At 45.3% G+C, this 14,270-nt stretch overlaps 1 protein-coding gene across 1 annotated transcript; it reads right to left on the bottom strand.

Moving 5' to 3' along the window:
* Positions 1 to 8,320: 8,320 nt before the first annotated feature.
* Positions 8,321 to 11,589, bottom strand: LOC142768518 (uncharacterized). Its single transcript, XM_075870515.1, has 3 exons — positions 11,545 to 11,589; positions 9,287 to 9,909; positions 8,321 to 8,511 (listed from the first exon to the last, which is right to left on the bottom strand). Exons 1-2 carry the CDS (start codon positions 11,554 to 11,556, stop codon positions 9,328 to 9,330), a joined length of 594 nt encoding a protein of 197 aa, XP_075726630.1. The 5' UTR covers positions 11,557 to 11,589; the 3' UTR covers positions 8,321 to 8,511; positions 9,287 to 9,327.
* Between the last annotated feature and the right edge of the window lie 2,681 nt (positions 11,590 to 14,270).

Here is a 14,270-nt window from a genome sequence, read left to right as displayed (position 1 = left end):
CGTTTTATTCCAACGTGGGGCACTAAGCGAGCAATCCCTTATTATTTTCGGTTGCACCTTAAGTGTGGCGCACTCATGTAAACTGTGTGAAGCCATAATTGTTGCTTATAGTAACAAAACTGTACTCCTTATATGCCTGCGCATAGTTTTCAATTAGGCATCAAGGGTGAAGGGCCGAATAGTGTGAAGTTTACTGGAGTGCCCTCTCTCCCCAACACCCACTCGCACCCTAACGACCCAAACGCAGTTAGAACTAGATATTAGCGGGGGCACTGCACTACGGCCTGCATGTGCTTACACTATGCTTGACTTATAATAAGAATGCTTACCTGTTTGTGTTTAAAACGTTAAAGAACACTGGTGACAGATTTCACTTGTGATGCTTGACGAGCAGTAGCTTGCCAACGACACCACCACCTCCAGCACCCACCAGCCCCGTACCTCCGCCTCCGTAACCTCCAACCGAGGGCCTCCAGCTACCATAAGCGCCACCTCCGTAGCCTCCTCCGAGACCACCAGCTCCACCACCAATCAGTCCAGCACCTCCGATGCTGGCGCCTCACCAATGCCGGCTCCATCGACACCACCGAGACCAGAGTGCGCCACAATGGCTCCACCGCCTTGCACTTGAGACACGTGGTGCACTGTGCGAACGAGGAACGCAGCCCTGCCACCGATTTGCTTGCACCCCCACGGCCGCCGTTCAGCAGGACTACGCTGCTCCCAACACCCACCGTTGCCACTGCCTCCTCCCAGACCTCCGGCACCCTAGGCCTCCTGCTCCTCCGAGGCCACCGGCACCAAGCCCTCCACCGTAACCTCCGAGACTACCACCACCGTAGCCTCCAATACCCGCCCCACCGTAGCCTCCATCAACACCAACCCTCCAGTGCCACTTCCCACTGAGGAATCCACTGAGGGCGCTGCCGAAAGGGCAGTGAACAGGATGGTGTGCACCTGCAATCGAATGCGGTCAAGATGATTGCAGCGTGGCTTTCGGATAAAAACAAAATTCGGTGTTTTACGTCCCAAAACCACGATAGGATGATTACGAAGCCGTATCTAAAAGCTCCGAAGTTCGACAGCCTGAGGTAGTTTAATTAACGTGCACCTATATCTAAGCACATGGGTCCCTAGCATTACCGCTCCATCATAATGCGGTCGCCGTGGCAGACAGAGATTTGGTCCCACGACGTTTGGGTTCGTGGTCGATCAAGAAATCTTCCAGACTACGAGGCGGGTGGATAGTCATGAAACAGACACGCAAATTTGTTCTCAAAGTACGACCTCGAAAAGTCTTCAGATTTTCTAACAGAAGATAAGAAATGTGAGAACTGTGGATGTAATAACAAACCAAATTGTGTCGGCTGCACGAAAATTACATTGCGTGCTCGCTAATGTAAGTCGCTCTTTCTGAACTACGTTTTCGATATTGCTGACGCGCTGTGTACCCTATTCCGTGGTTTCTGCTCATTTGTGCCATAATGCGTCGGGTACGTACCAAGTTTGCTTATTTATACCACTACAGATGACTGTAGCTTGGCTATATCTGTTCTAATCCGGCACTTTCGTAGGGGTGTTCACTAGGGAGTGATACCTTCACAGCAGCCATTTTCGAAGCTCAATGTTTTGACAATTTAGGTTAGTGTGATGAGTCTTAATATTTAAATCGTGATAATTTTAATCTGCGGTTTGGCGTCCAAACCACGATATTGGTTGAGAGAGATGCCACAGTGGAGGGCTTTGGAAATTCGTCCATGTGGTGGTCGTTATGTGCACTGACATTGAACAGTACACGGAGTTCACAATTTCGCCTCCATCGAAATGGAACCACCGCTGCTGGTGTCGAACCCATGATGTTTAGGCCGGCAGCAAAACACCCTAAGCACCGATCAACCGAAGCAGGCTCTATTACATCGTGCTGAACGGATAATCATAGAAGTGCGGATTTAATGTAATGAAATGCTTAGTGATTTGGGTATAGCTATTCCATACACGTTGTTTAACATGAGTATCATTAAAACGATTTGGGTTTACCGATATCAAACACTTTTTATTTCACAATGTTGGCAGAGAGATTATAATTGTTGCTGGGTTTATTCAGGATAGCACCCAACATAGTTCGTAGCCTGGTTCTTCAAATGAAAGAGGGAAAAGTTGCCTTCGACTCTTCGTAGAAACACCGACTGCTAGGGTGGCACAATCGCGACTCATGTCACTTCCAGCCATCTTATGGCACCTAGTTTACAACGATTGTTGTCCCATGTTGCAAAGCAATGAGCGACTGGCGATAATTTTCCTTGAATGGCTTTCCACTCTTGCCAGAGGATAGGCGCAGAGGTGGTACAAACTCAATGAACGCATCTCTTTGCTACTAGGCAACAGCTACACTACCAAGTTTACTACGAAACACGCCGGTAAGACCGCCTCATGTAGAACTCAATAAGCACGCTACGATGCTGCTCAATATTGTGATCTTTGAGTATAAAATGAACACTGACATCATCCAGCAGTTCCGAGGAAAAACGGTCATACTGGATTTGCATGATCTTCAAAAAAGCCTCATTTCTCTCACCCATATATCATCACTTTCTGGCAACCAAGTGCATATTCTGAGTACGCATTCATATGCCCAAAACTTCGTAAGGTATACGAGAAGTTATGTAGGTATCCACTGTGCACATCCTGGTAACACAATTCAACGAACTGAGCTGCTCCGAACCCAACACTATAACAAACCACCATTTCTTCCACTAATCTCACATCCTATGGTCGCTTACCAGGCCGTTCATGGCTGCGTGATGTCGGTCTCACTCTAACACAAGGGCGGGAAAGGCCTCTGAAGGCTTTTGTATCTGCTCGGCGCCTGCCCAGCGTTTTTATACTCCTGACGAGAGATACACACGTGGCTTCTTTCTTGTTACGTCAGAGGTAAAGCCAGGGGTGCGCCAATACGTTGTTTCGTTCGAGCTCAGAGGAACCGCGTAGCTTCCGGTGGTACACCTCTCCTTCCGGGATGGAGAGTAAGAGCAGCAACGAAGCTAACAACTCGGCGACCATCTCATGCGAGTACGCTTTCTCAGTCATGCCACCTGCGCCTTCTCGCTCACCGGAGCAGTGAAATGTGCCCAGAGACGCACCCTCTTTACCCTTATCTTCATCTAAAACACTGGACGCTGCAATGAGGAAAGGAGAACGCAGTGCAGTGGCCGGCGGTAAATAAAAAACAAAAGAACCGGCATGCATTGTAGAGTATCGGGGAAGCTACAGATGCACTTTGCCGCGTTACGAATCGCCACTGGAGCGGTCACTTTTGCTTTCTAAACTTTAGGAGCCCACATAAATTGTCTCGAGCCCCTAGTCGTTTGTCAATTTTGTCTTGTTTCTTCGTAGTGCAATGTATTACGCTTACCCACTTACAAGGCGCACGCCGCGTTGGGCTATACAAAACGAGGATATATTATAACGCAAGTCCTGATGGTGTCGGTGGCGTGAGTAACTGCATCATGAAGAAAAGCCCACTGGTAGCGATGCACGCAACTTGGTGGAGGAGCAACGTGATTCCCCTCCCATTCGATTACATCACAGTCGCATGCATCGTTGGCTGGTCGCCACAACGTCGGATTGTTTGGTTATTTGGTTACGTTTGCTTAGAACAATTGAGGACGCCAGTGCGACCAAGGAGGACCGTTATCGAGACATTGCCCTTCATGGAAGGGCTTGTAGAACGTGCGCAAAATGTCCACTCTTCTAAGCTGCTAAATTTTTGAAATTACGAATTCTAAGAGACAAAGCACGCGGATAAGAGAGCGTCATTGAAGAAGCAGAATACACTCCCTAAAAGAGCTTCATGTCACAGTATCGAGATATTCTGTTTTCTGGAATATTTTTAAATGCCTAGTCAGATATGGTTTGCCATTGTTGGTTGTCTTGATGTCGGCAGGCCGAGTTGCGTGCGACATCGTTGGGGATGAAATGTGACAACTTATGTGATTCGAGGCTTTTTTTTCATAGATTTTTGAGCTATACAGCAAAGCCAGCTTCTTGAAAAAACTGGGACATAGTCTTGAATTCTGGTGAGCACAAGATTTTTGTAACACTTCGTATCAGTCCGCGTAGTGAGAAACCAGCGTGTGCCTAAATGTTCCACGTGAAATTTACCAATACGAGATGAGTCACTGTGATCTTTCGTTAGTTTATTTTTTGCATTCTCAAACTGCAGGACCTTGGTTCACACAAAATTTTCAAATGCATTCTTTCTACAACAAAAACGAAATTTGAAAAAAAAAATATGCCACCTTAGTCACCAAAATGGAAGAAGGTGCACATGAATTTTGTTTTGTTTCTACAACAAAAACGAAATTAAAAAAGGAATATGCCTCCTTAGTCTCCGAATTGGAGGAAGGTGCACATGTACTTGGTATTGCTATTTCACTTTACCAAAACATTAGTCTTCATGGCCACTTCACATCACTTACAAGTACATTGTCATCACGTTAACACACGGTCACCTTATCTAGGAACTTTGGAAGATTTTTGTACGTGTTTTTGTAAACCTGTCAACCACGAGCAGAATTATGCCTTCTATCACTTTTGGGTCTTCAACGTAATCGATATCATTCAATAAGTGCAGCAATGATTACCGTAGTCAAGTACTTGTCATAGTTATGGCTTTGAGCTGCTTGATGTCTTTAGCTAGACAAACGTTCTCCAAATGACATACAATTTTCGTTTAATAAATTACGTGTCGGACACGTAAAAAACGTGAACGAGCAAATTTACATTCGAGTTATAAACTTATGTGATGTGTGTGGTATCTTACTTACTTAAAACTTTCGTGTAACACTGGCTGCTCACTTATATTTTTGTATTTGAAATAACGCTATTGCAAAGCTAAAGCCGTGATCAAATGTGATAGTGCATGACGCTGATGTGAAGTGTACGGAAACGCATGCAGTTTAGTGTCGGACAACAAGAAAAGACGAATGTTTTAGTGTTTTATTTATACTTATTGTTGTATTTAAAACGTTTTATCATAAATGAATCCACAACAGTGCTATCAAAGTGCTTGAACCATAGCTGTTGTCTTTGTCTTTCAAGGCCGAATGAGAGCTTCACGCCATTTTGGAATTCTTGATCCTTTGCCTCTTATCATGTGTGTTGTGATAAATCGAAGAAAGCAGGTCAAATCGAGTAATTATTTATTGATGAGATGTATAATCATACAGTTGTGTTTTGTCATCGTAGCTTCACCTCGGCATCATCGCGTTGATTTCACAACGAAAGCAAATGTTTACCTGCAGCTGAACGAATGGTAAATATATCTATGTCTATCATTCTGAGGTGTCAAGTTACCACATTCTTCAAGCGAAGTAGAATTGAGTATATGTATGACCTACATAGCCATAAGGGTCTTTGGAAGCCTAAAATATGCTGGCCACTTCTCTCATGCCGTGGTAGCGTAGGCATCAAATGAGTGGCCTGACAAAGCGCAAGGAAATAATGGTCTGCTGGACAAAAAGTAACCTTTATTTGCTAGTGCCACGAAGTTTACAACCATTTTGTTGATGACATTGATCTCTTTAGCCACTGCTGCTTCGTCGTCTCCATAGGACACTCCCGAAGCCAAGCACCGACATAATGGCGAAGAACACCGTTGCATAGTTACAAACAAGAGGCATAGCGAGGACGCCAAAGGTTTGAAATGGCGGGAAACCTTTCAATGCGGAACATGTTCCAGAAGGAATTGTTTCCAAAAGAACACTCGCGTTTTTCATGAGATCGGCGTGAGGTTTTCGGGTTGACTTCGGCCGACGAAAACGAGTCTGGTTCATGAAACATTGCTTCCACCAGTATTGCCGATTGTGCGTCCTAAATGTAAGCTTCTTTCCATAGCGCACTTTCTGTATAAATTATTTGTGATCACTTTGTCTTGTACCATCCTATGCGGATCTTTAGTGGTTACAATGCGCGACTGCTGACCCGAATGTTGCAAGAAGAAATCGTCGCCGTGGTGGCCTCATTGCGATGTAGTCAAAACACAACGGGACCTTGTACTTATAATTAGAGATACGTAAAACAGCCACATATGTTTTATCTATCCAGTTGTTTATTCACAGTTACGCAACGATGCCAACGGCAACACAAATATAAGCGACAACGGACGGTGTAAGCTGATACGAAGTGCTGGTTGTCATTAGATCAGTAGCCCCGAAAACTGCTACATAAATCAACGTATGCGGAGGGCGCCTAACCACACTAGACCTTAACCAGACGTGACGGGTGCATCGTAGCTGTGCCTATGTAATGGTTATCAATTGAATAGCCATCACTGCAGTGTCAGCTATAATGCTACAAAATTTTTTTGCACCTTTTATTTACTGTTTGGCATAAAGTCGCGACATCTGTCACATATAACCAAAGTAGGTCATTGAGAACAACATATTATGCAACCTTAGAGCAGAAACGCAAATCTTTACTGGAGGCTTTCGAAATAGGTACCTTCAGCAATCCACTATCATCCACTCAAATGGCAGTGTTTGCCTCGCGATAAATATTCTAAAGAAAAAAGGGGCTGGTGGAGGAGGAATATTTGACCGGAAACTCTGCGTCTGGATGACATGGTACTTACTTAGCACAGAATGCATGAAAACCCAAGTGGGTGCACCGATGCCGTTTACGTGTGTCCTTGAGTGCCCGCTGCTTCCATTGACTGCATAGGCCTGTCCAGAACCCCGTAATAGAACAGTCGTTTTCAAACACGACGTGCACACTCGTGCTTGCTTTCTCAGTGGAGAACTCTCGCCCATTTACATTCAATCCGCTACACATTGCAGCAAATGATCACTGCTCAGAAGGCACTTCAATGACAGACAATAAGTTCGAATGGCTGCGCGAGCACTCCGACATTATAGTTCTAAAAGTCGAGACTCGACTCTGGAAGCACGAAAGAAAGTGTCCATGTCATAAAACATTAGAATTCAGATGGCACCCAAAACAAGTGGTTTTGCGACGAGTGACTAGTGGAGCGGCTGACACATTCTCGGGGAACGAACGCAATATCGCACAGAGAGCCATACAGTCACTCGAAGGTCCCGAACTGCTGATGTTCCTGAACTGTAGAGTTCCTGAAAAGATAGATGAGAGCATCACCCAGTGCTGATGCTTTGCGTACGCTGGGCTTTACGTCATATGTGAGCCCTCCTCTTATTTTTAGGGTTTAACCCCCGTATTCACAAACGCTCCTTGACTCGACTTTTACCCTTCACTTGACAGAGTTTCGCACTGCACCGCTGCTCGGCTGAAAATGACGCTGGGCAACTCAAGAATAGCAGCAGATTATCACCGATATGCAGTGACTTTTACTGCCTAGAGATGGCGCTCCCGTCGGCTTTGTCAAGTGATGGTGCAGCGTTTAGTGAAGGGGCTTTCTAGAATACGGGGGTAAGTGTCTATATACTGGCGTTTCTCTCCGCGAGACTTTGCGAAAAGTCGCGAGTGTTGCCAGTCGTGTTGCAAATATGCACATGGCATTCTTCGAGCTCACCATTACGTCACAGTGATGTCATGAAGTCACCTATTGCCAGAAATTGTGATATCATCACGGAAAAGTCGTCCTGTTACAAGGTGGCATCATCAGTTGACATCGTCCAATGTTCACAAGTGAATGGCCTGATTCGGGAAGCAATCTAATACCACGTGAGGTGCAGTGAGTTTCAGGAACACTGTATTCTACGAACTACGGGAAGGTTATTGAATTGTTGAAGGCTACTACGAACCCTGCAGCTTGCTAAGAATGTCAAGTTAACGCTGCGGTTTATGTTCTTGCAGAAATTCTGATGGCTGATTTTATAACCTGATGAGTTACGAACAGGTCCACAGGCTTTCATCTTCAAATGATACAAAGACTGTAATATGCTTCTAGTTTTCCTTCTACCTCTATACTTCAAGTGTGTTAGGCGGAGTTGGTACGATTTGAGCAAGGTATAAGCAGTCAGAAATATAAAACCAGATGTGAAACCCAAGACAGTGAAAATGAAATGTCGAATCATTTTCTTTTCGCTGTGTCATGAGTTTGGCCTTCCGTTTTATACGGTTTTACAATATATCGAACATCCCTGTCTAATGCCTTTGCCAGAACTTTATACAGCTAATATGTGTGCCCTTTTCTCTCGCTAATATATATTGTCTCCTTACTTTTAATGGATTACATTGCTCATGATAAGGTGCACGATCATCGGTCGTTGTTTGGCATTTGATAGCCTGACGTTCAAAATTGCACGCGATATGAAAATATAAACAGACACAGAGTGAGAGTCAGTTAGGTGGTACTTTGAGTAAATCACAGTTTTATTAGGTGGAAAACGAGTTCCGGGTCAGCGTACATTGTCAACCTGTTTGCGGAGCGATTTATAGAATCTTTCTCTTCGTCGATTGAGGTAAAAGAGCAGGTGGAGTGGAAGCTCTCGAGTTGAGTAGGACGCTGTCGTCTTCAGGTGCCTTCGCTTACACCTGGAAAGTAATGGGTATGGTCACTCTCACCATAAAGCTGGAAAGTAATGGGTATGGTCACTCTCACCATAAAGCTGGAAAGTAATGGGTATGGTCACTCTCACCATAAAGCGAATTGAAGCCACCCTTCCGACTACCACAATTCGCGTTATTAAACCAACATTGTCACAAAAGTAAAGTAGAGGAATCATCTATGAAGCAAAAGCTTACTATTTCAAATATATAGTTCGCAAGTGGGTTCGCCTTATCAATGGCACGATGATTACCGTGACAGTATGTAAAAAGCAGTGAGCACTGCTACGTTCATGCAGAAAACTGCAATTCACTCGGGGAATATCGCATACAATATAAGAAAAAAACTGCCATATAACCTTAGCATACTAAATCACTCTTCAAGATCTTCAGTACTTATATATTATCAAATTTATTTCCTAAGTACATAGCGTATTATTTCAACGTGGGACAATAAGCGAGCAATCCCTTATTATTTCCTGTTGGTCCTTAAGGGTGGCAAACTCATGTGAACTGCGTGAAGTAATAATTGTTGCTTATAGTAAGAAAACTGTACTTCTTATACGCCTTCGCATGGTTTTCAATTAGGCATCAAGGGTGATGGGCCGAAGAGGGTGAAAGTTCAGTAGAGCGCCCCTTTTTGCCCAACACTCACGTGCACCCTAACGAACCAATCGAAGTTAGAACTCGATATCAGCGAGGGCACTACACTACTGCCTGCATGTGCCTACACCTATGGTTGACTTAGAACAAGAATGCTTACTTGACTGTGTTTAAAACGCTAAAGAACACTGGTGACAGATTTCACTTGTGATGCTTGACGAGCAGTAGCTTGCCAACGACCCCACCAGTGCCAGCACCACCAGCCCCGTATCCTCCACCTCCGTAACCTCCACCGAGGCCTCCAGCTCCATAACTGCCACCTCCGTAGCCTCCTCCGAGACCACCAGCTCCACCACCAATCAGTCCGGCACCTCCGATGCCAGCGCCTCCACCAATGCCGGCTCCATCGACACCACCGAGACCAGAGTGCGCGACAATGGCTCCACCGCCATGAACTTGAGACACGTGGTGCACCGTGCGAACGAGGAACGCAGGCCCTGCCACCGATTTGCTTGCACCCGCACGGCCGCCGTTCAGCAGGACTACGCTGCTCCCAACACCCACGTTGCCACTGCCTCCTCCCAGACCTCCGGCACCAAGGCCTCCTCCTCCTCCGAGGCCACCGGCACCAAGCCCTCCACCGTAACCTCCGAGACTACCACCACCGTAGTCTCCAATACCCGCCCCACCGTAGCCTCCACCGACACCACCTCCAGTGCCACTTCCACCGAGGAATCCACTGAGCGCGCTACCGAAAAGGGTGGTGAACAGGATGGTGTGCACCTGCAATCGAATGCGGTCACGATGATTGCAGCGTGGCCTTCGGGAATAAAAACAAATTTCGGTGTTTTACGTCACAAAACCATAATAGGATGATTACGAAAGCCGTATCTGAAGGCTCCAGAACTTTGACAACCTTAGGTAATTTAATTAACGTGCACCTACATCTAAGCACATGGGTCCCCAGCATTCCCTCCCCGTCATTATGCGATTGACGTGGCAGGCAGAAATTTGGTCCCGCGATGTGTGGCTTCGTTGTCGGTCACGCAAACTTCCAGACTACCAAGGCGGGTGGAAAATCATTAAACCGACTCGTAAACTTGTTGTCAAAGTGCAACCTTGCAAATTGTTCAGATTTTCTAACACAAGATAAGAAATGTGAGAACTGTGGGTGTAACAACGAGCACAATATATCGGCTACTCGAAAGTTATATTGCGTGCTCACTAATAACCGTGCTTGCGTGCTCACTAATAATAATAATCACTAATAATAGTCACTTCCCCGCTCACTAATAATAACCGTGCATGGCGTGCTCACTTAAAATAAACTGGGGTTTGGCGTCCTAACCACAGCATGGTTGAGAGAGATGCCACAAAAGAGTGCTTTGGAAATTTCGTCCATGTCGTGGTCGTTTATCTGCACTGACATTGAACAGTACACGGGAGTCCACAATGTCGCCTCCATCGAAATGGAACCGCCGTGGCTGGTGTCGAACCCATGACGTTTATGTCAGCAGTAAAGCACCCTATGCACTGATCAACCGAAGCGGGCTCAATTACATCGTGCTGAACGGATAATCAAAGAAGTGCGGATTTAATGTAATGAACTGCTTAGTGATTGGGGTATAGCTATTCCATACACAGCGTTGTTTAAGATGAGTATCATTGAAACTCGGGTTTACCAATATCCAACCTTTTTTCAATGTTTGCAGAGAGATCATACTTGTTGCTGAGTTTATTCAGGATAGCACACAGCTTAGTTCATAGCCTGGTTCTTCAAATCAAAGAGTAAAAAGTTGCCTTGGCCTCTTCTCTGTAACCCCAAACGCTAGGGTGGCACCACCGGAACTCATGACACTTCCAGCCATTCTAATGGCACACAGTTTACAACGATTGTTCTCCCCTGTTGCAAAGCAGTGAGCGACTGGCGATATTTTTCTTGAAGGGCGTTCCACTTTTGCCAGAGGATAGGTGCAGAGATGGTACAATTCAGTGAACGCATCTCTTTGCTACTAGGCAACAGCTACACTACCAAGTTTTCTGCGAAACACGCCGGTAAGACCGCCTCATGTAGAACTCAATAAGCACGCTACGATGCCGCTCAATATTGCGATCTTTGAGTGTAAATTGTAGACTGACAGCATCCAGCAGTTCCGAGGAAAAGTGGCCTTACCGGATTCGCACGATCTTCAAAAAAGTCTCATTTCTCTCACCCATTTATCATCACTTTCTGGCCACCAAGTGCATATCCTGAGTACGCATTCATATGCCGAATACTTCGTAAGGTCTATCAGAAGTTATGTATGTATCCACTGTGCACATCCTGGTAAAACAATTCAACGAAGTGAGGTGCTCCGAACTCAGCACTATAACAAACCACCATTTCCGCCACTAATTGAACATCCTATGGTTGCTTACCAGGCCGTTCATGGCTGCGTATTGTCGGTCTCACTCGAACACAAGGGCGGGAAAGGCCTCGGAAGGCTTTGGTATCTGCTCGGAGCCTGCCCAGCGTTTTTATACCCCAGACGAGAGATATACACGTGGCTTCTTTCCTCTTACGTCACAGGTGAGGCCAGGGGTGCGCCAATACGTCATTTCGTTCGAGCTCCGAGGAACCGCGTAGCTTCCGGTGGTACACCTCTCCTTCCGGGATGGAGGGTAAGAGCGGCAACGAAGCTAACAACTCGGCGACCATCTCCTGCGAGTATAGGCTTTCTCAGTCATTCTACCTGCGCCTTCTCGCTCACCGGAGCAGTGAAATGTGCCAAGAGACGCACCCTCTTTACCCTTATCTTCATCTAAAGTACTGGACGCTGCAATGAGGAAAGGAGAACGCAGTGCGGTGGCCAGCGGTAAATAAAAAAACAAAACAACCGGCATGCATTGTAGAGCATCGGGGAAGCTACAGATGCACTTCGCCGCGTTACGAATCGCCACTGGAGCGGTCACTTTTGTTTTCTAAACTTTAGGAGCCCACATAAATTCTCTCGAGCCCCTAGTCGTTTGTCAATTTTGTCTTGTTTCTTCGTAGTGCAATGTATTACGCTTGCCCACTTACAAGGCGCACGCCGCGTTGGGCTATACAAAACGAGGATATATTATAACGCAAGCCCTGATGGTGTTGGTGGCGTAAGTAACTGCATCATGAAGAAAAGCCCACTGGTAGCGATGCACGCAACGTGGTGGAGGAGCAACGTGATTCCCCCACCCCGTTCAATTACATCACAGTCGCGTGCATCGTTTTCTGGTCGCCACCATGTCGGATTGTTTGGTTATTTGGTTACGTTTGCTTAGAACAATTGAGGACACCAGTGCCACTAAGGAGGACCGTTATCGAGACTTTGCCCAGCATGGAAGGGCTTGTAGAATGTGCGCAAAATGTCCACTCTTCTAAGCTGCCTAATTTCTGAAATTACGAATTCTAAGAGACAAAGCACGCGGATAAGAGAGCGTCATTGAATGAAGCAGAATACACTCCCTAAAAGAGCTTCATGTCAGAGTATCGAGATATTCTGTTTTCAGGAATATTTTTAAATGCCTAGTCAGATATGGTTTGCCATTGTTGGTTGTCTTGATGTCGGCAGGCCGAGTTGCATGCGACGTCGTTGGGGATGAAATGTGACAACTTATGACTCGAGGCTTTTTTTTTTCATAGATTTTTGAGCTATACAGCAAAGCCAGCTTCTTGAAAAAACTGGGACATAGTCTTGAGTTCTGGTAAGCACAAGATTTTTGTAATACTCCGTATCACTCCGTGTGGTAAGAAACGAGCGCGTGACTAAACGTGCCACGTGAAATTTATCAATACGAGATGAATCACAGTGATGTTTTGTTAGTTTATTTATTACATTCTCAAATTGCAGGACCTTGGTTCACACAAAATTTTCGAATGCATTCTTTCTACAACAAAAACGAAATTTGAAAAAAAATATGCCACCTTAGTCACCAAAATGAAGGAAGGTGCACATGAATTTTGTTTTGTTTTTACGACAAAAACAAAATTAAAAAAAAAAATATGCCTCCTTAGTCACCGAAATGGAGGAAGGTGCACATGAATCATGCTTTGTGTATTCGGTATTCCTATTTCACTTTACCAAAACATGCATATTCATAACCGCTTCACGACACTTCCTAGTACTTTGTCATCACGTTAGCACATGGTCACCTTATCTAGGAACATTTGAACCTTTTTGTACGTGTTTTTGTAAACCTGCCAACCACGAGCAGAATTCATCCTCCTATTACTTTTGGAACTTCAAGGGTAATCGATGCCAATCAATGAGTGCAGCAATAATTACCGTAGTCAAGTACTTATCATAGTTAAGGGTTTGAGCTGTTTGATGTCTTCTACTAGACTAAGGTTCTTCAAATGACATACAGTTTCAGTTAAAAAAATTACGTGTCGGACACATAAAAAACATGAATGAGCAAATTTACATTCCACTTATAAACTTATGTTACATGTGTGGTATCTTACTGACTTAAAACTTTCGTGTAAAACTGGCTGCTTACTTAAATTTTTATATTTAAAATAACGCTATTGCAAAGTTAAAGCCGTGATGAAATGTGATAGTGCATGACGCTGATGTGAAAGAGAGAAACGAGAAATAAGGAAGGCAGGGAGGATAACCAGATGCTAATATCCGGTATGCTACCGTACACTGGGGTTGGGGAATAGGGGGTTGAAAGAGAAAGGGAGAGTAAAAAATAAATAAGAAAAAAAACACCGACACACACGCACGCACAAAATCAGTCCACTCAGAGGCGTTCCGACAGGCCAGTAGTTCGTAAGAAGCCCAGGAGCGCTCTCACGGCTTTCTTCTGTGACGATGAGTCATGACGATGGCGCAGTATACTTTCTTCTGACAGCGGCTGGTCATCTAACCTGTTTAGTTTATTAGAAAGGTGTTGTCTTTCCAGGTTGTATTTCGGGCAGTCACACAGGATATGTTGAATTGTTTCTTCATCTCCGCAGTGTGCACAGTCGGCAGTGTCGGCCATACCTATGCGGAACGCGTACGCACGGGTAAACGCGACTCCCAACAATAGTCTGCACAGAGCAGTAGCGTCGCCTCGTCGAATTTTTGTTGGAAGCTGCATGCTTAACGTTGGATCAAGGGATCGTAATCTTGCATGCGTAA

This window comes from Rhipicephalus microplus, chromosome 8 (genome assembly GCF_043290135.1).
Source record: "Rhipicephalus microplus isolate Deutch F79 chromosome 8, USDA_Rmic, whole genome shotgun sequence".
NCBI classification, from domain to species: Eukaryota; Metazoa; Arthropoda; class Arachnida; order Ixodida; family Ixodidae; genus Rhipicephalus; species Rhipicephalus microplus.
Note: the sequence above shows the minus strand (reverse complement) of the source record. Positions and strands in the feature narration are given on the sequence as shown.